A 25,020-nucleotide genomic window follows, 5' to 3' on the forward strand; every position below is an offset into this window, starting at 1 on the left:
GCCAAGCATAAACTCTCGTCTGCTTTAGACACAATACCACAGGCACTGCACGGAACGGGGTGAGGCCATTTTTGAAAGACTTTACTAATATTGCAAGAAATGCAAAATGATTTTAAGACCACAGAAAATGTCCCAGCGCATGCCTTTAGTGTTGCTGTGCCTAGACGATCTCCTTCTTTGGTCAATTTGTCTATGGTTTCAATCAAGCAAGTTATTTGGTGTGTGTCCTCTTGTAAAGTCAGGATCCAAACAGGAAAAAAAAAGCTCTCATCCATTTTTATTTGATGCTCTGATCGTTCTCTGTGATTCTAACACAGCATCTTTGTTTGGTTTGAGATGATGCACTTTGTTTTAATGCAAATTGAACTCTCATGTTCAACATTTATCAAGCTGTTGCACATGTTTAGGGGTGTTTGTGGAGTTACACAGGTAGCAGCTGCCCTTTATAGTGTGTGTGTGTGTGTGTGTGTGTGTGCGTCTGTGTGTGCTTCTGTGTGTGTGTGTGCGTCTGAGGGTACACCTTACATCATGTTCTCTCTGTTCAACTATCCTGTTGTGGTAGTTGGTTTCAGTTGTATATATAACTGCAACCATTGTTTTATGCATTCTGACACACGCACACATACACACACGCACACACCCAACACTAAACCTCGATGCCAAATTTCAGCCTCCTAGGGCAAAAACTGTGGCCCCGCCGTATGGTGGGAAAATGTTTGTGGACCGAGCGAGCTATAGAGCTGCTGGTCACGGCTAAAGAATCTAAACAAAACAGATGTGTGCAAACTGCATTAGCCACCTCTTAGAATACTGTACAATACAAACATTAGGTGCAAGGTACACATTGTTACCTTCTTTTTCAATTTCATTATTGTTCATGTAAATTACCATTGGTCATATAGGAGGTAAACTCTTGTGCAAAGAAAAGCACTTCTTCACAGTGAAGTCCCATACATCTCTGGAAGAGAAGTCAGCATGAGTGTGAACACAGCCTTACCTTTCTCTGTTTGTGTGTACAGGTGCGTCGCTACGAGCAGAAGCTTGGCAGTCGGGACCCTGTGGCAGGTGTTGACTCTTCATCACGTCACAGCGGGACTGGGAAGGACAGTGGCTTTGGCAGTGACAGCGCTCACATTCGCATCGTCCAAATAGAGCAGCATAGTGGGGCCAGCCACCACTGCATCGCCAGGCCCTCCCACAAGTCCACCATTACTAAGAACCTCAGCTTCATCCCTTTCGACATCTTTCTCACAGCTAGTAGGCTGTCTGTCATGACCTATGCATGCTCCAGTCCCCCAAAGGCCCTTCCCTCATCGTCGGACACCCCCAGCACACCTGAGAAGAAGGAGCCTGGGGATAAGGTAAAGAAACGCCTGTGACACGGAAGTGCTGTCATGAGTCGGTTGCTGGATTTGTCTGTTGTCCATGTGTGTATAATTGTTCATACCATACACAATAGAAATTAGTTTTATTTATGTGGTGTATAAGATCAAAGGATAAATATTACACTATATTCAAATCAACTTCAAAGTGGTAGAAACTAGAAAACGACCCACATACTCGGCTCATCTTCCCGGTGGCGGCGCAGCCAGGAAGGTAGCCCGCCGGGGGAGGAGAGAGGTCGGCAGAGCCGGCACTCAGCAGCCACCGCCGTCAGCGGCCAAAAAGACTTGAGCTCAGCCAGAACAGTGAGTCAGTGACTCACTGTCACCTCTAGAGGAACAAGTGGTATTACAAGACTGGGCAGAGTGCAGCTAGTCAGTTAGCATGCTAATTTCAGTGTATATCTCTGCAACACAACACAAAGACGTCTTTGACAAGCTGCTCTTTACACTTAGTCAGGGTTAATGTGATCTAGACTGATATGTAAGTCAAAGACTTCTGGGCACCAGCTCAACACTGTCCCCACAAAATGAAATAACAAACACATGGTGGAAACAGACGTTTAGAACTCTGAAGTTTTCATTCTTGGTCATAAAAATGTCTATTTGCTCACATTCAGGGCTCAACAGTAAGGATTGCTTGCTTGCATTGGGCTAGAAACTAACTTGCACAATCGGGCAAATGGTAAAGAATAAGGAGTTGATGATGGAAGTGGCTAAGAACTGAGCCATCTTGCTTCCTTCTCATCTCTGTGGAGAGTTGCACGTGTACAGTGCCGATCGGGCACTCACAAGAAAATGGTGGCTGGCAAAGACGAAGTTTATGAGCTGAAGCATCGAGCATTTCAATTATCCTGGAAACTTTAGTAGGAGTTTAGTTGGGTTGCGTAAGAGGATGTGGGTGAAACTCCAGATTAATTTACTTAAACATACATTAAATATAACAATTACTTTAGTCTTTGTTGTTATTTGATAACTGTGGCCAATTTATTTGGTACAGCATGTTATTGTGAACAGCCTGTTCCTCCAAACAGTGGGTGTATATGGATAGGATGAACAGGATCTGTGTAAACTGCATGAGGCTGGTGAGTTATGATGGACCAAAACATTATAATGTTTCCAGCATCTGATAAAATGCCTTAAACAATTGCAGTGAACTGTGTGGAAAGAGAGGGTCAAGCCTCAGTAGTAAATAATCTTTCTGTATCTACTTCAGGTGGGAAAGAGTGCCCTCAACCACCCTGAGATTCTGCCTGAGTCTCCTCCAGCCTCCGCCTCCCCCACTCCAGACCCTGCTGCAGCTGCCCAGGGTTCCCTCGCTGGCCTAACCGCTGAGGACATCCTCAACAGCAACAACTCCCAGCCGGCCTCGCCGCTGCTGAAAGGCAGCCTGCTATCCCTGAGTGGCCTGCCAACTCCCAGCCGCTCCTCAGCCCGCCAAGCACTGGGTGTGACCATAGTGAGGCAGCCGGGGAGAAGAGGGACTGGGGACCAGGTGCTGGAGCCCCTCTTGTACATCCAGGTGATGCAACCTTCTGCTCTGCTCAGCTGCCACCACCGCAAGCAGAGGATGGAGCTCTCTGTGTTTGACGTGGCCTTAAGAGGAGTAGCTTCTGACTACAAGTGCCTTGGTAAGAGACATCAGGCCTGTGGCAAAATGTGTGCAGGGAAAAGCTACTAAAGGGACCTTGTCAGAGTAAAGGGTGGGATTTGGATCTTCTGATTAAGGTATATACCCTATTTATAGTACAGGGAATGAAACTTTGCTACCAACCCACCATACCCACAAAGGAAGACTATCAGACTATGAAATGTTTTAATCTTGAATATGTTGACATAATTTCTTTGTCTGTCCTGCTCTCTTCCATTTCTTCTGTTTTTTCTCTTTCTTGATCTCTTCATCTTTCATCCAGACCCTGGAAAGACTCTGCCAGAGTCTCTGGACTACAATGTGTTTTGGCTGCAGACAGTAGCAGGAGAGGTAGACAGTAAAACGGGCATCCCTCCCCCTCTGCTCTGCCTCCAGATCAAAGATTTCCTCAATGGACCGGGTGGGGATCATGCAGACACAAACACATTGTTCAACACATGCAACTTCTGTGTACTCACGCTAGCATGCTCGTTTACTGTTTTAAAGCATCCGTTTCACATTTAATCCCATTTCAGGGGAAATATCTACCGCTGTGAAGCAGCAAGAAGAGCACACGCATGCACATACACACTGATCAAACACACCCCAGAGGCAAACACAAAGGTCTACTTTTCTGCTGTGCGTGCAGATGATGAGCAGTCTTAATAACATTGTGGATGTTTTCTCCAGCAGGCCACTGATATCGCTAATACCCACTTTGAACAGCAGACTACCAAGCTCCTGTGGATTTTAGTGTGTGTGTAACGTCAGGCTCCTGTGGATTTGCCTTTCACAGGGTTTGGTTGTCTATTTTTAGACTGATATCATATCCATATGAGCAGCTTTAAGCTAAGGTTGTTGACCTAAGGGTGAGGCTGACATCCTACCCAAATAGTACAGCGGTGAATAAAAGTGTGAGTGGGCTTTTGAGTGTATGAGTGTGTGTGCAACCTTGTTATCCCTATGAGGGTTTCATGGAGAGCGTGTGTAGGCGCAGGACATCCTTCAGAGTTCAGCTCCCTGCACCCAGTAGGCCAGATGCTGATGACACACACACACACACACACACACACACACACACACACACACACACACACACACACACACACACACACAGAACTACAGACATACTTTGACTTATAGTCTGTCTTTCTTCCACATGCATATAATCATGAACACATACTGTGCATGTATACAAAAAAGGAGCTCCGGGCTGAACTGTAGGTGTTATTGATGATGGTTCGGGGAAGCGTATAGCCCCCTCGCCCACACCCATCTCTTCCTGCTGTCAGCGGAAAGCCCTCAGTCGCTGTCCACCTGGAATCACACAACACAATGCATTTCTCTGTACACCACTGCAATCACACAATACAACCGCACACCACCAGTCTCCATCTACCCCTCTGCTCATTCCAGATGGCGCCAGCAGTCAAATTACAGCGTGCATGACCTTTCCATGAGGCATGAATTACATCAGAATTTCAGTCAGGTTTTGAGCTTATATGGTTAATATGATTCTCGTCTGATGGGGACTCACTGTATACAGGAGAAGCAGGTTGATGTATAGTGAGTAAAGAGTATATATATACGGACTGATCTCCCTTTGGAAAAGAGCAAAAAAGAAGAGCAGCGGTCGATGCAGTATGGTTTCCAAAGGTTAAATAAATATTTAAATAGATTTAGGTTCACTTGGTATATTTATCTATTTGAAATTGCATTATGTCCAGCATTGATTTTACTAGTTTATGTGATTTATTAACAGGATGTTTCACTGAACAGGGTTACTGCCTGTCATGTCTCTATTACATTATGCTGTGGTTACATCTGATTCTTGTGTTTAGTTGAAGTGCAGATGTCCACATTGTGCAATTACAGTCAGGTGTTTCCCTTGAACTAGTCAAGAGCAGAGCTGTGCTTGTCTCAGAAGGATAACTTCAATCATAATCACTCACATTCATTCTCCCTACATGCACACACATATAAACAACACCCTCCCGAATAAGACAGGATCCAGGCTCAGTGTGAGGTTGCCCCAGGTCAGGCTGTGCTGGAAATATCTAGAATTGACCACACATACTTCTAGTTCCCCCTCACCCCTTCACCCACACAGGCGCACACACATATTTTCAACTGTGAGTTGTTTGGTTAGATGTCTCTCTGGTGGAGATAATTATCCTCTTGAGGGATGGGGGAGCAAAGGAAGAAGTTACAAAGAGACTCAGTGAACGGAATACAGTCGTTCCTGTTGTTTAGACAGGACACAGAGACGGAGTCTGAAAAGTGTATCAGTCTGAACTGAAGCATCAGCATCATTCATAAGAAGGTTTGGTCACACATGTTGACCTGGTCACACATGTTTTGATGCTACTCAGTTGAGTTTAATTGTTTGGATTCACCGAATTTGAATATATGAAACAAAAAAGAGTGCAAGTCAGAATAAAGGGAGGAACGATGAAGACGGGATTAGGGAGAAAGAAATTCAGCATTTTATTTGTCCCCTGGTGTTTTCACACATGGTTTATTTGCCTGTCCAAGTCTTTATAACTATCTGTCGCTGCGTGTGTGCGTGTGTGTTGCGATGTGTATGTATCATGTCTGGCGGCTCTACTTTGATTCGACAGTGCTTCACATTTGATTTATTTCAACGAGGCGCAAACGGAGAGCAGACCGCCGCGAGGCCACGTCTTGCTGTGTGTTTACAGCAATATGCTCACAATTTCAGCAGCATTTATTCTGCAAGACCAATCAAAGCTGCCCTCTCCAGGATGCCAAGTGGGAAACACTTGTAACATGTGTACTGTAAACTGGATGGTTTTTCAGCACTGACCCTCACTCAGCAGCCGCTCATCACATACACACACACACACACACACACACACACACACACACACACACACACACACACACACATACACACATGTAAACACTACTAATGCAGATACATACAGGAAGCCACATGTGTAAACCAGGAGGATTCAAGGCTTGACCAGCAAACACATAAATGAAAAAGGGATGTTTGTTTTTTTCCAATGTGAGCAGGGTTCAGTGATTGACCAGCGAACACACAAGCACACTTTCCTTCTCTTCCTCTCTCATCTTTCCTACTCAGTTTCTGTCTTTGAGAGGGTCAGTGAGCGAGTCCAGAGATGTAACTGCTACCACTTGGAGAAGAGAGAAGCAACAGGTGATAGATTAGCTAGAACAAATTGGAACCATTACTCTCCCGTGTCCCTGGTTCCCGTCAAGCTATGGGTTCGTAGAAAAGTTGTCAGTTGCTGTATACAAGCCTGTGCCCCTCCGAACTGTCCAGAACTACTCTTAATTCGAGTCAGATGGTATGTGAGGCGCGTGTCACTGGCCTTACTTGATATGAGGCTTTTTTTTGACAGTGGGATTCTACAGATACCCCCCCAAAAAATGATTGGCCCTTACAAACACAGACATACACACATACCCTTCACATAAGGACCCTATGTAATTGGACACATTGCCACCTGTGTCAGACGCAGGCTTTCTGCTGTCAAGAGTCAAGCGTAAAAGTCAGCCAGAGAAATCAAAGGTGGGGTGGGAATGAAAACAATGTTTGTGGTGGTTGCACACATATAGCCAGCACCAGGTTCAAAGTGGGGACGGCGTCATGCATGACCTCGCCAAAAAGGCACAGTAACCTGGGTAATAAGCATATTTGATCTGCCCCACCACTGTGTGTGTGTGTGTGTGTGTGTGTGTGTGTGTGTGTGTGTGTGTGTGTGTGTGTGTGTGTGTGTGTGTGTGTGTGTGTGTGTGTGCGCCTCTGTCAGACCTTGATCTCCAACTTTCTCCAGCGCTAATAGAGGCTGACACTTGAGAAGGGCCAGTCTATGATTCCCCCCAGCCTGTTCACATTAAGTCCTGTTCTTTAAAGGTATGTGAACACCAACACCACCTCTCAACCTCCAGGCTTGATGCCTGCTCCTTGCACAGGCCTTCCACTGACAGTCTCCAGCTTAAAATAGCTTGTAGTCTTATGGCTGAAGCCAAGGTGTTCCAGATAAAAACACTTGTATGTGTGAGAATGTCACTACTGGAAAATCCCTCTTTGAAAGTGCCGCCACTCTTTCAATAATTGATATTTCCTCCCTTTAATTAAAATAAATTCTCTGCAGTCTTGCGTTGCCCTACTAAAGCATAACAGGCACATTTGAAAGCAGCATTGCATACGAACGGCATTTGTATTCTCAGTTATTCACTTCAGTGTTAAAGAGCTGCAGCAGTTTATGGAGGAAGTCTTTATCACAGTGCTGTGTTACATCTTTATTTTTTTGGGGGGGTGGCGGATTCTGTTTCTGTTTCCTCATTCTATGCCGTCTTTGCCTGGATAGTGAAACCACATGGGGCTCCACTGTAAAGGCTGTCTCGCACACACAACTCCAGAGAAACAACCAAACGTAGGGAAATGACACAGATGTACTCAAATTGAAGCCATATAATGCTGTGATGTGAGTTTATTAGAATTCTGCAAAAGATTCATCTTTGGACATTTCTCCACTGCGGTTAAATTGTGCTCCATCAGTTACTGAATGAAGCCAGGGGAAGGCTGTACAGATGCTGCGGCCCCTTCCCTCCCAGGTTCCTCTATGGAGAGTTGTTTCTGAGTTCACACAACGTAAATCAATTGATTCAGATACACTATACATTTTACAAAGTAAAGTGACCAATATTTTCCTTTACCTAATCTGTCAACTCCTTAAGGAATTAAAACATTTAGAAGACATAAGTGTGTTAAATGTCTCAAGTCATTCAATGGGATGCATTATGATTGAACTAATACATAAGCTGCATGCTGTACTTTATTCTTCTCCCATATCATAAATAGTGTCAGTAAAAATAGTTTTGGCCAACAAACATGAATCATTCTGAAGGACAATATAATATCCTTACTAGCATGATGTGCGGGGGAAATCATTGCTGCATCATTGGCTACTCGCGCTGGCCTTGGATGCTAAAAGCTGTATGTGGTAGCTCAGTTCAGATGATACAACTCGGTAGGAAAGTTGTAACAAAAATGATTCCAGGCCACCAAAGGCATACTGCACATCAGACTTTTTACTCATGATTAATGTCCCATATCAAGTAAAAGTTACATGTAGATTAAGTATTAAAACCATGGGGTTAGGGCGAGCTGTAGGCCAGGTGAGTTAATGAATAACAGGTATTAGATTCTTTACCATCACACCAGAACTGGCCGGGCGTCGGAGGTAGGATGGGTTTTTCAGGGAGGTGGAAAAGAGGGACCTTCGGGGTGGAGGACAATCGATAATGAGGACCAGGTCTCCCTGTGCAGAGAGCCAGGCAAGGCCCGGCACTGGCCCTGACTGGGTGATCAGAGACAGCTTTATGTGATTACAGAGGGGGGAGGGGTTGATTAGATTGAGGGGGGGAGGAAGAGTGAAAGATAGAAAGGCCTGAGAAAGAAGCAGAAGGATGGGCTACATGAAATTGAGGGAGAAAATGGAAGAAAAAAGGAGGGGAGCAGAGGAACCTGGAGGAACAGCTGCATACGGACTATTTATTCCGCCGCTGGAAAGTTTCCTGGTGATAAGTCAAGTGGAAATGATAAGCTACATTGCACAGCAAATTCCACCTATCTTTCCTCCAACTCCTCTCTCCAGCCATCCTTCCATTTGACCATGTGCCTCACTTCCACTGGATTAAATCAGAGAATCCTGAGTGTGTGTGGGTGTGTGTGTGTGTGTGTGTGTCTGTCTGTCTGTCTGTCTGTCTGTCTGTCTGTCTGTCTGTCTGTCTGTCTGTCTGTCTGTGTGGGTGTGTGTGTGTGTGTGTGTCTGTCTGTGTGTGTCTCTCTCTCTTGGCAGCGCTCCCGCTCGTGTCATGCAGTGCTCCTACCTGGGAAGGAGACAGACGGGAGGCTTAAAACCCCTCTAAACACTGGTGCCTTGATGAGACCATGAAAAACAGCTGCGCTTGTTTTCGGCTGCTTCCCTCTCCCATCATCATGACCAAGTGGAAAAATGGGATAATGGAAGTGGTGTAAAACGGCATTGAGTTAATTCATGTGTCTCTGTAAATTCCAGTCAAGTGTTTGAAGGCTGCAGTGCACCACAGAGAGAGGTAGAACGGGAGACAGACGAGGAGACTTGGATTTATATGGCTGGCATAAAGAAAAGATTCTCTTCTGCTATTCCGCAGTGTCACGTTAGGATGTTACAGTGAGACAGCCAGTAACTGTGTGTGTGTGCATATAAGAGGAGGAGGAAGAGGTTGAGACTGGACCCAGCTGTTCTTTAACAGGTCATTGCATGCAAAGCTGAGTGATTAGAAAAGGAGAAAAGAGTTCAAAGTTTGATTTACGAGACATGGTACCATGCAGTATTCCATGGGTTAGATAGCAACAGATCTTGCTCAGTGGGACACTGGTGAAGTCTGTCTTTTCTTCAAACCCTCAAATGGATTGTGTCCAGTTTATGGTGGGTTTCCAAATGACAAGAGTAAGGTTTAAAGAGCCAGGGCCCCAGCCAACAGTGAATTTATTCACTCCAGGTCCTGGGTTTAACATAGTTTAAGAGCCTGCTTTAGCACTAAGGAAGACAAAGCAGTATTTCACTATATTGCTAATCATAAAAAATATATCAAATATAACGTTTCCATTCTTAGAAACAATCAGAACACACATAACCCTCTGGTTTCTGTACAACTCGATGTGCTTCTATCATGAGGTAGATTTGGTTTGTCTCTACAATAAAGTCATGTTTTTATTATATATTATATATCATGCTGTCTCTACTTCCTGACCGGTTTTATTTATCACTCAGCGCTTCATAACTATAGGTCAGGATGAGCACAAGAGATACTCCCAAACTGTCCGCAGAGGGACTTTTTGTTTGTAACGTTTTAAAAACATTACTTCTTCACTGTTTATCTGTTTTTCTTTCAATCATTTTCTTTCTATTTCTTTCCACAGCTGAGCTGAATGTGGAGCTGGCGCGCCCTCTGAAAATCAACCCCACACTGGCAAAGATGGAGCAGGCTAAAGCTTACCTTGAGAAAGTCCTGCCAAACTACAAATGGGATACCTCCAGTAAACCTCCATCTGCTTCCTCCAGCCCTCACTGTTCCCCTACCAAGACACTGCCCAAGCCCTTTCAAGCTCGCTCAGAGCCACAGTATCAGGCCTCTGCCCTGGGTAAAGCCAGCAGCACCCTGGCGCTGTCCTTCCACAAGGTCTCTCTCCACACTGCCCAGATTGTAGTAGTCATGGAGACAGAGGCCCATCCAATGAGGCCCAGCGTGACGGTGACAGCGTCGGCCTTGACAGGAAGTCTGAACATGAAGTCAGGGCCAAGGATAGAAGGTGAGTACAAAAAAAAACATCTCGTTTTTTATGCAGGAACTAGAAAACTAACATTGAGCTTCTGTGGGCAGAGACACTGAGAAGTACAAGGATCACAGATCACACAGACCATAATGTCTGTCATTTGATAAAATCATTTGTGATTGACTGAACACCTAAAAACATAATGAAAACATACTTGAGGGCCGACACTGATGGACCAACAAATATTAATTGTCATAGTTCTTCAAATCCTTATTGACCCTATGATCACCTTCATGTTCAAACATGAACCCCAAACTGTAAAGTAGTAAATTATACCAGATAACATAAATGCTGGGGGCTCGCCTCAGTTTTACATTGTGATCAGCCATGTTCAATGGGGAAGTAGAACTGGAGAAGAAAAAATGGCAGATACTGTGGCAAACGCACAAAAGACATTTCAATTAAGGGAACTTGGGATCCCGGTACCATTTAGCGTTTTAACAATTCAATAAAATACAATAAGTGTTTGCTTTTGGCCCTCGGCCCACCATTAAGTTTCAGTGTTGGCCCTCAAAAGGAAAACGTTTGGGCACTCAAGCTTTAGACTGTCAAAACATTTTATATCCTTTTTTTCCAACCCCCTGCTAAGAATTCTCTGAGCTCAGTAAATGACCCGCGTTGTTTCACGCCAAAGTAGCATGGGCCTGGACCTTACTTTATTATATCTTTTTTTTTTTTCTCAATGTGAAAAGGAAAGAAATCCAACCGGTGATGTGATCCATCTTGTTCTGCTGTATTGAAAAACATTGCCACTTTCTTCAAGAATATTCTTGAAACAGGTGGAGCTCCATTGGAAACAAATGTAATGACTTCACCCCACTTGGCTGATCTTATCATCTTTTAAAGAAACCACACATTTAAGACTCAGTAATGCACTACACTAAATGTTTTTTTTGTGGTGTGTCATTTGCCTGGTACCCAAGCTCATTGTGTGTGCCAACAGGAACCAATCCAGGCCCTTTGAAAATGTAGTCAAGTTACACAGAGCTCCAAATATCCAATGGGGAACTAATTGTTCTGTTTAATGTCATTGTGTAACCAAACAAATATCAATGTGGACAAAGAGAAATATCCCCAGTGCACAACACTCATATTTGTTTTTCAGATTTAAATGTATGAGGATGTAGCTGAACAGCAGATTGTATGAAGAGAATGAGTATAAATCCATCCTGATTTCTACCGATCAGTATCTCGCTGCATAGCACTTAGTCAAACTTTCCTCTTCCCACCCTTGTTTGTTGAAGAGTGTGTTGTTTTGGCCTTTTTTGCCCAATTTGACTCTCTGTCATTTATTCACACTGGGAAACAAATACCAGTATTGCTTTCAGTATTATTTGGAATATTATTTTTTACACATGCTAGCAAAGCACTCGTCTGCCAAAAACAAGGTTTGTCAGTAAACTGTAAAATGAGATGTTTGTGTTAGTCTTAGATCTCAAGTTGTTGTGAGACCGTGCGTGTATTTGATTGCAAGGTCATGTGTGTATTCAGGACTGAGAGAGAAGGACTTTTTGATGTGCTCATGTATGAGTGTGTGTGAGAGCGAGATGTTTGTTTTCGTGTTCGGACCGAACCCTGCATTCATCATCAACACTGACTGTTGTCCAGGAGGCATCACACTGTTTCCATTGCAACAATCAGAACTGCTAATGCTAATGTAAATTAAAAGGCTTCCAATTCCTCTGTGCCGTTGGGTGTGAGCCGATGCGCTGTAACAGATGATCAGGGATTTTTGCTTTTTGTTGCAGTTTTTTTTTACTTTTTTTTTGGCATGTCTTCCAAATTGGACAGCAAATGTAAAAAGGAAGATGAAAGAGAGTCAGGGGCTGGCATGCCACATGCAGGAGATAATAACAAGGAACTGAATTTTGTGAGTGCATAGTTTGTACCTCCGTACCGCTGAGCAACACGTCCCCTGTTGACTGGGGTTGCAGGGGGACGAGGACAGAGCTGGAGCTGGGCTCGCTAACTGCCGCCATCTGTTTGACAGATGTTGTTATATTGGGTTACTTCAGATAAAATGATTGTCGAAAATGTTAATTAAAACCTCAAACAATTTGCACTTTGTTTACTCAAATCTGCATAACTGCACAGTGACACAATACTCAGCACTGCTGCCCTGCTCTGATTTTCACCAGCTTCTCAGCGTTCATCCATCTTTGATGTGTTGACTTGGATAAACAGTTGAAACTGCGTGTGCAGCGCAATGGAAAAGTAAATGGAGTTTAGAGACAATTGTACTAATATGAAAGCTAATCCCCTCCCACTTTGTTTTCAGGTGGCTCTACTATTTATAGTGCATTATCTTCCTTTGCACATAGAATTACTTTTCAAAAGAAATGTGGTAATAGTAGTTATTTAATTAGTTTACAGTAAACACAGGGAAGAGATTAGTATACATGAACTTTTTTCATTAATAGTGTTTACCCCACAGTTTCCAGCACCACAGCTTCTCTCAAGACATTACAATGTGACTGGACGCAAATAAAATGTTGGGATCTGGACCGCTGGTGTTAATTGACATCCATTGGATCGTTCATCCCCAGTTTGGCTCCAAACTCTGTGAAATACTGTTTGTTGTTACGGCCCAAAAAAACACATCATCCCATATGTCTGATCTGAACAAGACATAATAACTGCCATAAAACTAATGCTGTCATCATGTGCAGCAAACGCGTCATTCATCGCCTCATATATTATATTTTAGAGTTCTCGGAAATACCTGAGAAGTTTAAGAATGTATGTCGATCTCATTATAGATATTTTATCTATAATACCTCGTGTCCGAGAGCATGTTGAAACGTCATGTGGAGCTGCACCTGTACATGTTGCAAGTGGAGGATTACAACATATACATGGCACCAAATGCCCACAAAGAAGATCTTTTTAGCATGGGGGGAAAAGTATGTTGAAGCAGATGTCAGAAGCTATCCTGCTGAATAACATGTTTGTCTCACTCTTCTTTTGTCTTAATAACTTTAGTACTCTTCTAGATCTTTGTCACAACAAACACATCTCTTTTCCCGAGGGCTTCGTCACATAGTGTTTCCAGATTTGTAGCCATGGAAAGGAGACAAACTGTCTCCAATTACACAGACTGATCGCTGGTGACAATAGATGTATCTGCTGACTTTTAGCCTTAGCCGCACCGCCTCCATCACTCAGCACTCTGGCCTTTCCAGTCCGCTCTGTACCTCGGAAAACGGATACCTTGGAATTCTACGAAGATAAAGGTTAGGAGTCCCGTTCTGTTACTGTAGGTTGAGCGTTTGAGCTGCCACAATAAGTCAGCGGGAATGACCCCCCTGGGAGAGGCTGTACTTGAGAGATGTGAGACAGGAGAATGTAGTATTACTACTGCTACAGTATACACCACTACTGTTGCTGCTGTTGTGTCTCTGCTGGTCCTTCGTGGCAGACTGAGATTGATGGAGCACATCCTGAGCAGACCTCGGGAAGATGCCAGTGTGCAAAGAGAAACAGGAGAGGGGGGGAAGAGTTGTGAATGAAGGGAAGCAGGAGGGTGATGGAGATAGAGAAGCAAACATGGAGAAATGTGAGAGGAGAAAGGGGACACGGTACAAGAAAGGAAATCAGTAAATGAGTTGAAGTAGGGCAGAGGAGCAGATGAGGGGGAAAGGCTTGTGAAAAAACAAAGTTGGATAAAGGAAGCAGAAGAGAGGTGGAGAAAGAAAGGAGCTCTAATACAGGACAGAACACTATGTGTGAGCAGTAACAGGGGTCTCTTCAGCATGTGTCATTACACTCACCCCACCCCGCCCTGTCTTCATCAGCGTACATCCATAGCTGCAACGGGGTGAAGACCCTGTCATCCACCCCCCTCATCCGTAGAACATCTGGGGCTGTGTACCTGGTCATGGCAGCCCCCTCTGCCAGGGGACAAGATGGAGAGAGAGGGGATTAGGTTGACAGTGAGGTGTGTTACCAGATCCTGTGTTAATGAAAAGCAAGTGGAAGCCCCGCATTCCTCCCTCCGTCCACGGCTCACCACTCCCCGAGGTAGGGGGGCATTTATAGTTCAATGAAAGAAAGGAGGGGGGCAGCCTGAGAGAGAGAACATATGTCTTAAGGTCCATGAAACAAGACCCTCCCTAATCTCTCAGCTCTCCATCAGACTGCCCATAGAGTGCCCCCGATTTCCTAAACACACACACACATACGAATCGACAGACCCTGTTACTAGTGCGCGTTTTCATATGCATACAACAACACACACACACACACACACACACACACACACACACACACACACACACACAAAGCTTTCCCTCTGCGGACCCCCTGCTCCTTCATGGTGATTTACTCCTGCACACTTGTAAAGGAAAACTTCTGTTCGTGGAACAAAGTGAATGCCATTATTTATTTATGTCTTTTTTAAAGTTTTATTTTGTTTCCCTGGCTAATCTTTGAGTTATGATCATGTCAGTTTGTTTACTCTGTTGAAAGAAAGCCACTCTTTTCAGTTCATCATATTATTTCTGTTACAATAGTCAGCGAGAAGCAGAGCTGAGCAAAGCAAATATAACATCTGCTGAGGGAAGATGTGTTGCAGTTAGTTGGTTAGAGACATGAAGTGTAAGAAAGCTGTGAGAGTGTGGTAGTTATATATCAGACAAACATGAACTAAACTAAACTAAGCTCAATCATAGGCCAGTTAAGGTCGTTGGCTTCTCTAATAAAGAAGCATGTCCTGATTCAGTAGAGGTTTTAAGAAGTCCCCCTTTAGCAACATTGTGCTACGTTTAGTGTCAGTTTGCCAGGGGAAAGTATCGCACAACATCCCGCTGGGCACTGCATGTCCTACTTGCGACACATCACACAGACACAATGTACACAAAGACAGCGATTTCTTATTAAATGACATTTGAAAATAACCACACAGAGCCTGAAGCTGTATGAAATGAGATGGCCTGAACTTGACTTAAAACCCGAACATTTGTCTGGACCCATCAGGCTTAAGTTGGGTAAAAGATTGGCATACTGTGAAAATTCCAATTGTAGGATTACGATCTCTCTACTTGCAAAATGATCTTCACACACATCCTCCTATAAAGAGATCACATGTAGAGTTGAATATTTCACATTTACACATACCTACCATACATAATGCGCTGTGTTGCAAACTGTCATTGAAGCCATATGTAAGTCATCAACACTCATCAGTTCCTGTGTAACGGCTTGGATGACGCACAGCTCCCTGCGTTGTGCCATTTTGGCCGACCGTGTCCCCTGCTACGAAACCAGTTTCCTCTAGTGTCCTATAGTGGTCTTGTGGTGTATTTCTGTGGTGAGTGACAGTATATTACTTCTATTACTTTTACCATCCCAGACAGTCTTTGGGGGCCTCAGCTAGTTAGGTAATGACTCCTTTAGGTTTCTTCTAATTGATACCAGTGCATCCCGGGTATAAATCAGCCAGGCAGTGGTCAGATAACGGTTGCCAGGGAGAAACCGACTCGGTAAATCAATGTCTCCGATCCTATCTAATCTTACTAAAGCGTTTGCCAGAAATGTATTTCACTTTAGAAAGATTTCCATCCACCCTTTTCCCCCCCACCCACTTTCTTCCCTGAGTGTTGGAAGATGTGCTTGCTCGTGCTGGTGTGCTGACAAGTCTACTGTGAGAGCGTGACACATATGCAGGTGTAGGTGTGTGTGCTGATCTGTGTGTGGTCACAGTGCATTCTGAGTGATGTTTTACAACATTTTGACATACAGTAGTTCCAATATTTTAGCTCACTCGCTCACACATTGACTAAACCGACTAAGATCTGTGTATGTCTGTATTGCTGTGTATGGGTTTTGGATACTTTTGCATGTTTCTTTCCTGTTTGTATGAATGTGTGTGTGTTTGGAGAAGGTGCTCTTCACTAAGGTTACTATGTATCAGCTGAATAGTGCTGTGTCACAGCTTAGTTATGAGTATACACTGCATTTACTGTAGAGTATGTGGCTGTTTAAAAGATGTCCATAGAGCAGTAGTGAGAGGTTTACAGATTTTAGAGATGCCTGAGGGAAACACTGAAGTGTCTTCAAGGTGCTCAGTGTGTGCAGTTATTAGCAGCCATCATGTGTGTAGCACTGCTGTCTGTGCAATTATTTAAGGCTAAAAATAGTGTCAAATAATGATTTTCTACTGACTGTGTGTGTCTGTTTTTGTGTTTTCATATGCCAGGATCTATCCATCTGAGGCAGTTTTCTTAAATACATAAAGTATAGCCACCCTTAAATATCCCCAACACATTTACTCTGGTGTAGTGCTCCTTTTATCCTCTCTCATTTATCTGAGTCCATGTTTTGTTTTTTGCCTCCATCCCTCTCTCTTCCCTATTGTTGCTTAACTCAGCATCTGTAAATGTTACAAACTCCATTTAGGCAAACACAGGTTCACAGGTACCGCCTGAGTTTCCCAGCTCTTTCCCCCCTTCACATTCCCTCTGCTCCTCCCTTATGGCAGTACTTCACAGCTCAGCGGTGTAATGTCTTTGGGCTGTCTGCTGACACATCTCTGGAAACGAACCTAAATAGCAGTACTAATGTCATACAGGGCAAAAGCAGGGCTCGAGAGAGCATGGAGAAATGTGCCTCTGACTAGTATTCAGCATGGATGGAAGAATAGAGTTAGAGATGAAGAAAGAAAGGGATTCCCCCTCATTGAAACCACTCCCAATTAGGGTGATTATTAAGAGTGCTGGCTGCTGCTGCTGGCTTTAGCACCAGGATGCTGCGGTCAACTGGGCTGTAAATGACGCATGGTGAGACAGGAGAGAATGCTTTGATGCACGTTGTGCGTGTGTGTGTGTTTTTGTTTCCACTTATTCACCTGGGTGTGCATGGTTGTGCGACTGCATTTACATGTGTATGTATGCAGGCATTTGGCTTTTTTTTTCTTCTTCTGTATGTATCTATGTATCTATGTTCCTGTGCTTGTGTCTCCTTTTATTCGTGTGTGTGAATGAAAGATCCTCCATTTAACAAGCCAGTTTGGGAGTTCCCTTGCGCTGTCTAATAAATCCTAGCCATGAAAATAAACCCGATGTCCACAGTTCAGTAAGTAATCTCTAACAGCTCTCTCTGCGCCGCAACACCAGAAGATATTAGCAGGTAAACTGCCAACTTGTATCAACAGTGTCTCTCCTTAGAGAAATGAGTCATCCCAGTATAATATTTCCCCCAAAATGATTTACACAAGAGAAGCCCTCTTTCATTGGAACCCCCCTGTTGTGTTATTGCACTCTGATGTTGAATAAGATGTTCCTCAGTCGGTTTACCAAGCCAGGAAAGATGTAAGGATGCTCGTGTGACATATCTTCATCAAATCCTAGCTCCCTCTCTCACTCTCTATTTGTCTCCTTATTTATCACCTCCTCCCCTTCACATGCCTTTCCATGTCTTCCATCTATCCTGCTTTACCCCAAGTGAACCCCAAGCAAAGTCCTCAAATAACTGAAATATTAATATGGAAATTATTTTTATTTATTTACATGGAATTACCATATTTGTGAAACGGTGGTGTGCTTTATCCACAGGAAATGACAAAACAATACTTACGATATGAATACAAATGATATGTCAGAGTTGTTAAAGGACCAGCTGTTTTCACCCTCTGTATACAGATGTCATATAATAACTTCCGGGTGTTAATTGTCAGTTTTACGGATGGTTACTCTTGTTGTATTGCAGAGATGCTTCTGCTTGTTACAGTGTTTACAAAAAAACAGCTGTTTTCGATGGAAAAATGAAGCCATCCATTAAAATGTCTCACTTTATTCTGTACTACTGTTGAAATGTTAAAGGTCAAACCATTAAATAATAGAAACTATAATACATAATTTATAGTTAGGGACTAAAACAGGTGTGTTGCTACTTTCTTTTACTTTTCCAGAATGACAGCCAGAGTGAGATTTTCTAGAGTCAAAAGGCATTTTTAAAGAGCCACTTCTCAGGGCATTATTAGTCATCTGGGTTAGAGGTTTCCTAATGGGCTGCTGCTGCTGTAGCTTTAAGTGACCAGATCAGCCCTCCCATGTCAACGACTAGTAGAAGGGGTTTCAGTCTGCTGATTTATGAGACCAAAAGAGCACGTTCAGGACAGCCTGGGACCACAGTCACACAACTGTGTATTAATGGAAAGGACAGAGAATGCTGTGCTTATTAAGTTGGGGCTTTTGCTACTTTGGGTTCACTCAGGATGAGTGGGTGTTTGGCTCTTCTGTCTGGGTCACATCAGGGTTTTCTAACTGTCATCATGTCTGCTAAACCTTTCAGTTGACCAAATCACAGAAACTCTGGGTTTGAACTTGGTACAGGTTGAGAATCTTTAAATAGGTGTAGCCATGACCCCAGAAGACCTCTGTGTAAAGAGACACACAGGAGTCACATCTGCTCTTCTTATTAACCGATGGTTGTATGTTCTAGCCTCAGACCCAAATAATGGAAAATTCTCATCACTCTGGCTATGTATACGCAGTCTAATTAATAGTTTCCTCTAGTAAATACCAGTCCACTTTAATTGCACATTTTTATGAGTCACCAGTCCATTAATTCAGAAAGATAAAGGCAACAGCAGTCTGTCGTACGCACACTATTGTTAAAGAGGAAAAAGCATGCTCTCCTCTTTCAGAAGCAAGTCTTTATGTTATTACCATCAGATGAGTACAATAGTTTGGAGGCCAGTGACATGCTTGATGTAATTGTACTGTATGTTATGCTACTTTGATATCACATAAGCAGTAACTTAGTAAAAACACAGAGCAGCATTCGTGCAACAGAGTGTTGAGGTTGAGTTGTTTATGCGTTTCAGTTTCATTTGGCGTGGTTGCACTTGTATCAATGAACTGTGTTAGTTTTTATATGTAATTAAAGATATCAGTATTTCACTTTGAAACTACTATTTATTTTAGATATTTTCCAGACTATTTGAACCCTCTTTCCTCTTTTTATCCAATGTGTAATCAATAAATTAGTGACTGCTCCTACTTCATACACAAACCACTTAGAACAGTGGGTATCCATGACAAGACATTTTACCTCATCATTTACCTTCTGTTTTCCCTCTGTGCCGTACATGCCATTCACTGCTACTTCTTCTGTCTTCCTAGATGCAGTTCAGGCTGCGTCTATGCAGCTGGAGCTGCAAGATTTGCTGGTAAGAACGGGGCTGAAGGCCCGAAGCTGTCTCCTGCTGGGGCCGTTCTCCTGCAGCACCTCCCTGGAGGCTCGCTGGTGTCGCCACAGCGGCAGCCCTGGACCTGAGCCTGGCCCCCCTAATCTGCTGCTGGACCTGAAGGGAGGCCTGCTGCAGGTCTGTATACCCATGACATCAATTACGCATCCTCAGTCACAAGAGTTATCACCCAGCACAGCTACAGTTTCTAGAGGTCAGGGTCAGATCAGCACCTCTACACCTGGTTAGAATAGAGTGTCTTGCTCAAGGACACTCAAACCTCAGGGCTGGAGCGAGGCTGCACAGCCTCCAATCACGAGGCTGCACAGCCTCCAATCACGAGGCTGCACAGCCTCCAATCACGAGGCTGCACAGCCTCCAATCACGAGGCTGCACAGCCTCCAATCACGAGGCTGCACAGCCTCCAATCACGAGGCGATGATGCTGCCCACTTAAACGTCACCTCAGCTTGAGTGTTTGTTTTCCAAATGAATAAATACAGTATTCAAAAACTGACACCCATAGACACAGCTCATCACACTCCTCTTCAACTCTGCTTCTGTCCTCTTTGCAGCTGAAGTGCTGACTGTAGAAATTGCATGTTGTGATTCCACTGTAGATTTGACTCACATCTCTGGTTAAGTGGTGGAATATTATAAGGCTATTTTTAGGCGGGGTTACACCTTATGTTTGCCTTTTTTCCTTTGAGAAATTACATAATGTCCAAACTGAAAAGTCCCTTTTCTATGTGACCAACTGAAGGCATTATTACTAATGTATTATTCCACATCTTCAAGGGGAACCCCCTACCCCTCCCCATATTCAATGGTTCCCTTAATGCTTTTATTGCGTGCCCATTAACAGAAACATGACTCGAAACTCAACACTTAATACGTAATCATACATTTCCCACTGTAAATATTGGCGTTTGTGGTGTTTTAATGAAGTGCTGTACAAAAACCACCGGAATTCCTTCCGATTCCTTCTTCTCGTGCTATCCTTCCAAAAACCTGGGAAAAAATCCCCAATCTTTCCTGTTTTTAGAGTTTAGTCATAACCCACCCTTCCAAGCTAGGGAGCATCGGGCAGGCAGCTCCATGTGTGAAGAGTTTTTGACTCAGAGATTCCTGGTCCTTAGTCCAAACCCCAGGCAGACTCGCTTTGATTGAGCATGTGAAGGGGAATGCCGCGGGTAAGTAGGGAGGATGTGAGGCTGTGTTGGGCAATGTTAGAAAGGATGTGAAGGGGTGATGACGAGGGTAACCCTGACTGCTTCTCTTCCTGTTTTGAAGAAGAATGTTAAATAATTGTCAGCGTAGGTATTTATGCATCCGCTGTGAGTCTGTATCACTGTCTCGTTTTTTACCCTCTGTTTTTTAACTTCTTTCTTTATTTCCCATATGCCACTCTTTTTTCTTTCAATCCCTCTACCCTATATCTTGACTTCCCTCGGTCTCCTCTCGTTCCCCATCCCACACTCTTTACTTGCTGTTCTCTCGCAGCCACCTCACCATCTGCTTCCGTCTCAACAGGTCTTCTTGGGCCAGGAGCATCTGAGCTGCCTGAAACTGGTGGAGGAGCACCTACAGGCGTACCTTAACCTCCAGAAAGGTTCAGATTCGGCCGATAGCTGTTCCAAGGGCAAGGCCTGCCACACCAAGCCACCTCCTTCTCCAGGCTCTGCCTCTCCTCGTACAGAGCACAGCTCAGATGACCTGCGTACAGGACATTTTCAATACATCCAGGACTCAGGTGAATGTCTCTACAGTGCATGCTGATCTGGTGCAGAGGGGCTGACAGTGTAGCCAGGCTTAAGTGTTGGTTACTATTGGTCTAAATCCTATGTCAAGTGACACCATGGCTTATATATGTTCATATATAAGTATATGTTCAGCAGTAGCCCCAAAGATTAAAAGCCGTTTGCTTTATCAGCTGGCATTCCCAGCAGTGGTTGCAAACAGACAAAAAGCGTTATCTAAGACTAAAATAATATTACCTGGACATACTTTTCTTTTTTTCTTGCTATTTCTTGACAAGGTTTTCAAAATTGATGGACAAGCACTAGTCACTGAATCCAGGATGAACGGTAACCATGGTATATCATTCATATAAATGAGTTTGTTAAAAAAAGAAGCATTGTGCCAAAGTGAGATGTCACTTAAGATACACATCGCCTTAAATCAAAGTCAGATCAAAGCCCTCTGTGGAGAGAAGTTTCATCAGACATGTCTGCCTGGTTCCACTCTGAGTAACATGCTGTTTATTCCCCCTCTTTGTGCTTTGTGTGTGCTGTCCTCTACGTGCACACACGCAGACACACACACACACAGGAACATTATACACAGAGGATCAAACTTCTCTCTGGCTGTACACCAGCCGTCCACTCTGTCAGCTGTGGTTGAGTCTTTGTTTGTTGCACTGTTCCACTGGTCTTTGATGCATTTAATATGCTGGCTGAAGCAGGAGAACGTACAGTAGTGAACTAGAACAGAGAGCACAATCTGTCTGCAACATGTTGTCAGCAGCCAGAGAACAGCGAGTGGCCCCCAGGGGCCTGACACAGGGATGGATGGGATAGATGGACAGAGGAGGAGATGAAAGATGGATGGAGAGAAGAGTCGAGGGAGTCTCTGTCCCTGTCTTCCACTTTCCCCAAGTCTAACTCCAATGAAAGCAAAACCTCATGAAAGTGTGTGTTTTTTCTTTCATCCACCCTTTTCGCAAAAGAACAATACCCTGTCCACCGTCAAGTGGGCAGCTCACTGCTTCACATGAAGGGAAGAATTAGCCACAGACAGATTTCACTGCCCCTTGAAATGTGTTTTCTGGAAAGAGACTCTCAGTGTTTGTACCTCCGGGGGCCAAACAAAGCAGCAGTTCTCTGCTTCACTGTTTTTTTCAAATAAACATTTTTCCAAAGGACTTGAATCCCAAACAGCAGCCACGACTTAAGTCAAACACCACTCAGAAGTTTAGATCCAGTGTTCTCCAGCTTTTGCAGGTGCTTGGCATGGTTCAATCAATGGCTGTTTACTCAATAGCAAAAATGTTTACTCAGCCACTTTGTTTATAAATGGCTTCTTACGCATATAAACATTCTGAAAGCGTGGAAACGTCTACAGTGCTCTTTTAGGAGATATTGTTTTGGAGGGTTTGGATTCCATAGTAGAAATAACATCACAGCACCAAAGTCAAAGTTATGTTGTTGTTATTAGGTGAATTTCATAATGTGAAAAGAATGATACCCTATCATGCATCCACACATCAGAATGTTCATCACATTTGTTCAACCTCTGGGTGTTTCTTTCCTCCTCAAGCATCTGCGACTGTTAAAGGAGGCCAGTTAAGCATTTAAACAGGCTTTAGTGTAGTTGTGGATTGTTATGATACAAGAAGAGTGTAGTGCAGTAATCTACTGTATCTTAAATATAAAATATGTGGAATCATCTGCTTACTAGTGACATCGTCTTGTATCTGTCGGCCAGCCATCATATCTTTTCTTTGTTTCCTTTCAAATATTCTCCTCGCCTCATTTTCTTATTCTCTCAGCCTCAACATATGTTTTCTCTTTTTTATGTCTTCCTGTAAAGCACTGCACAAGCTCTGCTTTTAGATCATTGACCGATTTAAAGTGAAGTTATTCTGGTAATATTGTTTTCTGCTTTTCTGACAGGTTCCCAGAGACTGCCAGGACCCCACGAGGTGGTGTTCTACAGCGAGACGGAGGATAGTCCAGGGGTGATGCTGTGGAGGTACCCTGAGCCCCGTGTCCTCACCTTCGTCAGGATAAATCCTGTCCCTTTCAACACCACGGAGGACCCAGAGATCAGCACTGCTGACCTGGGGGACGCCCTGCAGGTACAGTCTGACACACATGTATCTCTTCCAGATGCTCTCTCTTCTCTTTATATTGCTACATTATTCTGAAAATCCTTCCCAAACATAAACACACAGCAGATTGTGAATAAATATGGGAACCCCAAGGAAGCGAGGAGTCCTGCTACTATAAAGAAGGCGAAAGAATCGTAAACTGAAACGATCCACACATCTCTCTCACTGCTTAACATCACCTGCAATGAAAGAGAAATAAACTGTCTTAGAGTTGGACTGGGGGCTATTATAATTCCCATGACATGAGTCATGAGAACTTCCATACCCTACGTGTTATTGAATGACGGAGACCCCTGCTGTCCCTCCAAACATGTAATACATGGTCAGACAGCTGTGGAAGTCATCTTGCGTGCTCTGGTGTGAACAGCCAGGTGTTTCTAACCCAAGATGAGGTTATAATTTGGCAGGCTGTAGCAGCTACTGGGTCTTCAGGGCCTCAGTGGGGGACAAGACATCCCACTTTTCCTCCTATCACTCATCCTCCGCCTTTCTATCACTCGTCTCACTTTCCAGAGTATCATCCTCGAAGGCAAGGCGGGTCCCAAATCCTGTTTTCGCATCCTCCTCTGTAATCTGTCTTTTTTCCTGGAGCTGAAATATGCTATTTTTAGGTACAAGTCCTTGACATTTTTATAGCTACAGTCACACTCTTATTTATTTATGTATTTATTTATTAAATTAGGAATGGAATTCCTGGTAATGCAATATGCATTTGTGATTGTCATCCAATTTTTTAGTTATGTTCCTGAATAATAAATTGTTCCAGTTCTTTTCCTGCACATATAAAGTTCCAGAGCTTTTATTAACTATGTTCAGTCAGATATTATTTCAATTAATGTTGTTACTGTGGTTTTAAATTCAATTCTATGTAGTAAAAGGTCATCAAAAGTCACTGAGAAGCAGAAACGGAGAAGCAGCCCTCTAGCAACTGATAGTGAGATGTAATGCAAGGATGGCTAAAAATGAGATGATTTAATAAAGTCACAGATATGCCTCTAACATTTTGCAATAACTGGTAAGAATTACTTCATAAATTGTAAATGTCTAGTTGTTAAAGTCACTATAATGAAGCTTTTTTTTATCTTGAGTCATTGCTTATGATATATAATATTTATCACAAATGAATGATACAATTAATGTTATTACATTATCCTGAAATTAATGACGGTCGCAAGTTTTATTACATTCCCAGCCCATTTCTATGGACTGTTTAGTTAGGTTACCTTCCCTCTTCCTTTTCTTTCTGTATCTTTCCTGCATCTGCAGCCGAGGTTTCTCTCCACACATCCTCCCTCTTCCTCTCATATTTTTTCCTGGACTCCCACAATCATTTCACCTACAGTACAGATGTTTTCTTCCTTCTTCTGTTTGTCGGCCCAGGAGAGACAAGATATTGGAAGGTGCTGCAGATGTCTGGCTTCCCAGCGAGGCCCCACAGCTGTAAAGTCTGTAATGAGCAAAATTCCAAAGCCTCTAGCTGATTGGCCACATATTGAGTTACAGTAGAGAATGGAGCGAGCTGATGTGTGTGGAGGAGGGAGGGTTAGAGGAAGAG

General features: G+C 43.5%; 1 protein-coding gene across 7 annotated transcripts in view; it reads left to right on the top strand.

Annotated features, from left to right (window-relative positions):
- Nucleotides 1-25,020, top strand: part of vps13b (vacuolar protein sorting 13 homolog B) — a 315,620-nt gene that overhangs the window by 227,232 nt on the left and 63,368 nt on the right. For 6 of the 7 annotated variants that reach the window (XR_003833763.1, XM_029452593.1, XM_029452596.1 and 3 more), the window contains exons 35-41: nucleotides 1,020-1,361; nucleotides 2,599-3,013; nucleotides 3,296-3,433; nucleotides 9,974-10,363; nucleotides 19,510-19,712; nucleotides 21,107-21,326; nucleotides 23,248-23,432. Coding sequence is in view for 6 of the 7 variants with exons in the window: in XM_029452593.1 (XP_029308453.1) it covers nucleotides 1,020-1,361; nucleotides 2,599-3,013; nucleotides 3,296-3,433; nucleotides 9,974-10,363; nucleotides 19,510-19,712; nucleotides 21,107-21,326; nucleotides 23,248-23,432 (1,893 nt within the window). In the remaining variant the exon portion in view is untranslated. Of the gene's footprint in view, nucleotides 1-1,019; nucleotides 1,362-2,598; nucleotides 3,014-3,295; nucleotides 3,434-9,973; nucleotides 10,364-19,509; nucleotides 19,713-21,106; nucleotides 21,327-23,247; nucleotides 23,433-23,528; nucleotides 23,761-25,020 lie in introns of those variants that run through there. The other variant, XM_029452598.1, reaches the window with a different exon arrangement.

The sequence above is a fragment of the Cottoperca gobio genome, chromosome 16 (assembly GCF_900634415.1).
Source record: "Cottoperca gobio chromosome 16, fCotGob3.1, whole genome shotgun sequence".
Taxonomy (NCBI): domain Eukaryota; kingdom Metazoa; phylum Chordata; class Actinopteri; order Perciformes; family Bovichtidae; genus Cottoperca; species Cottoperca gobio.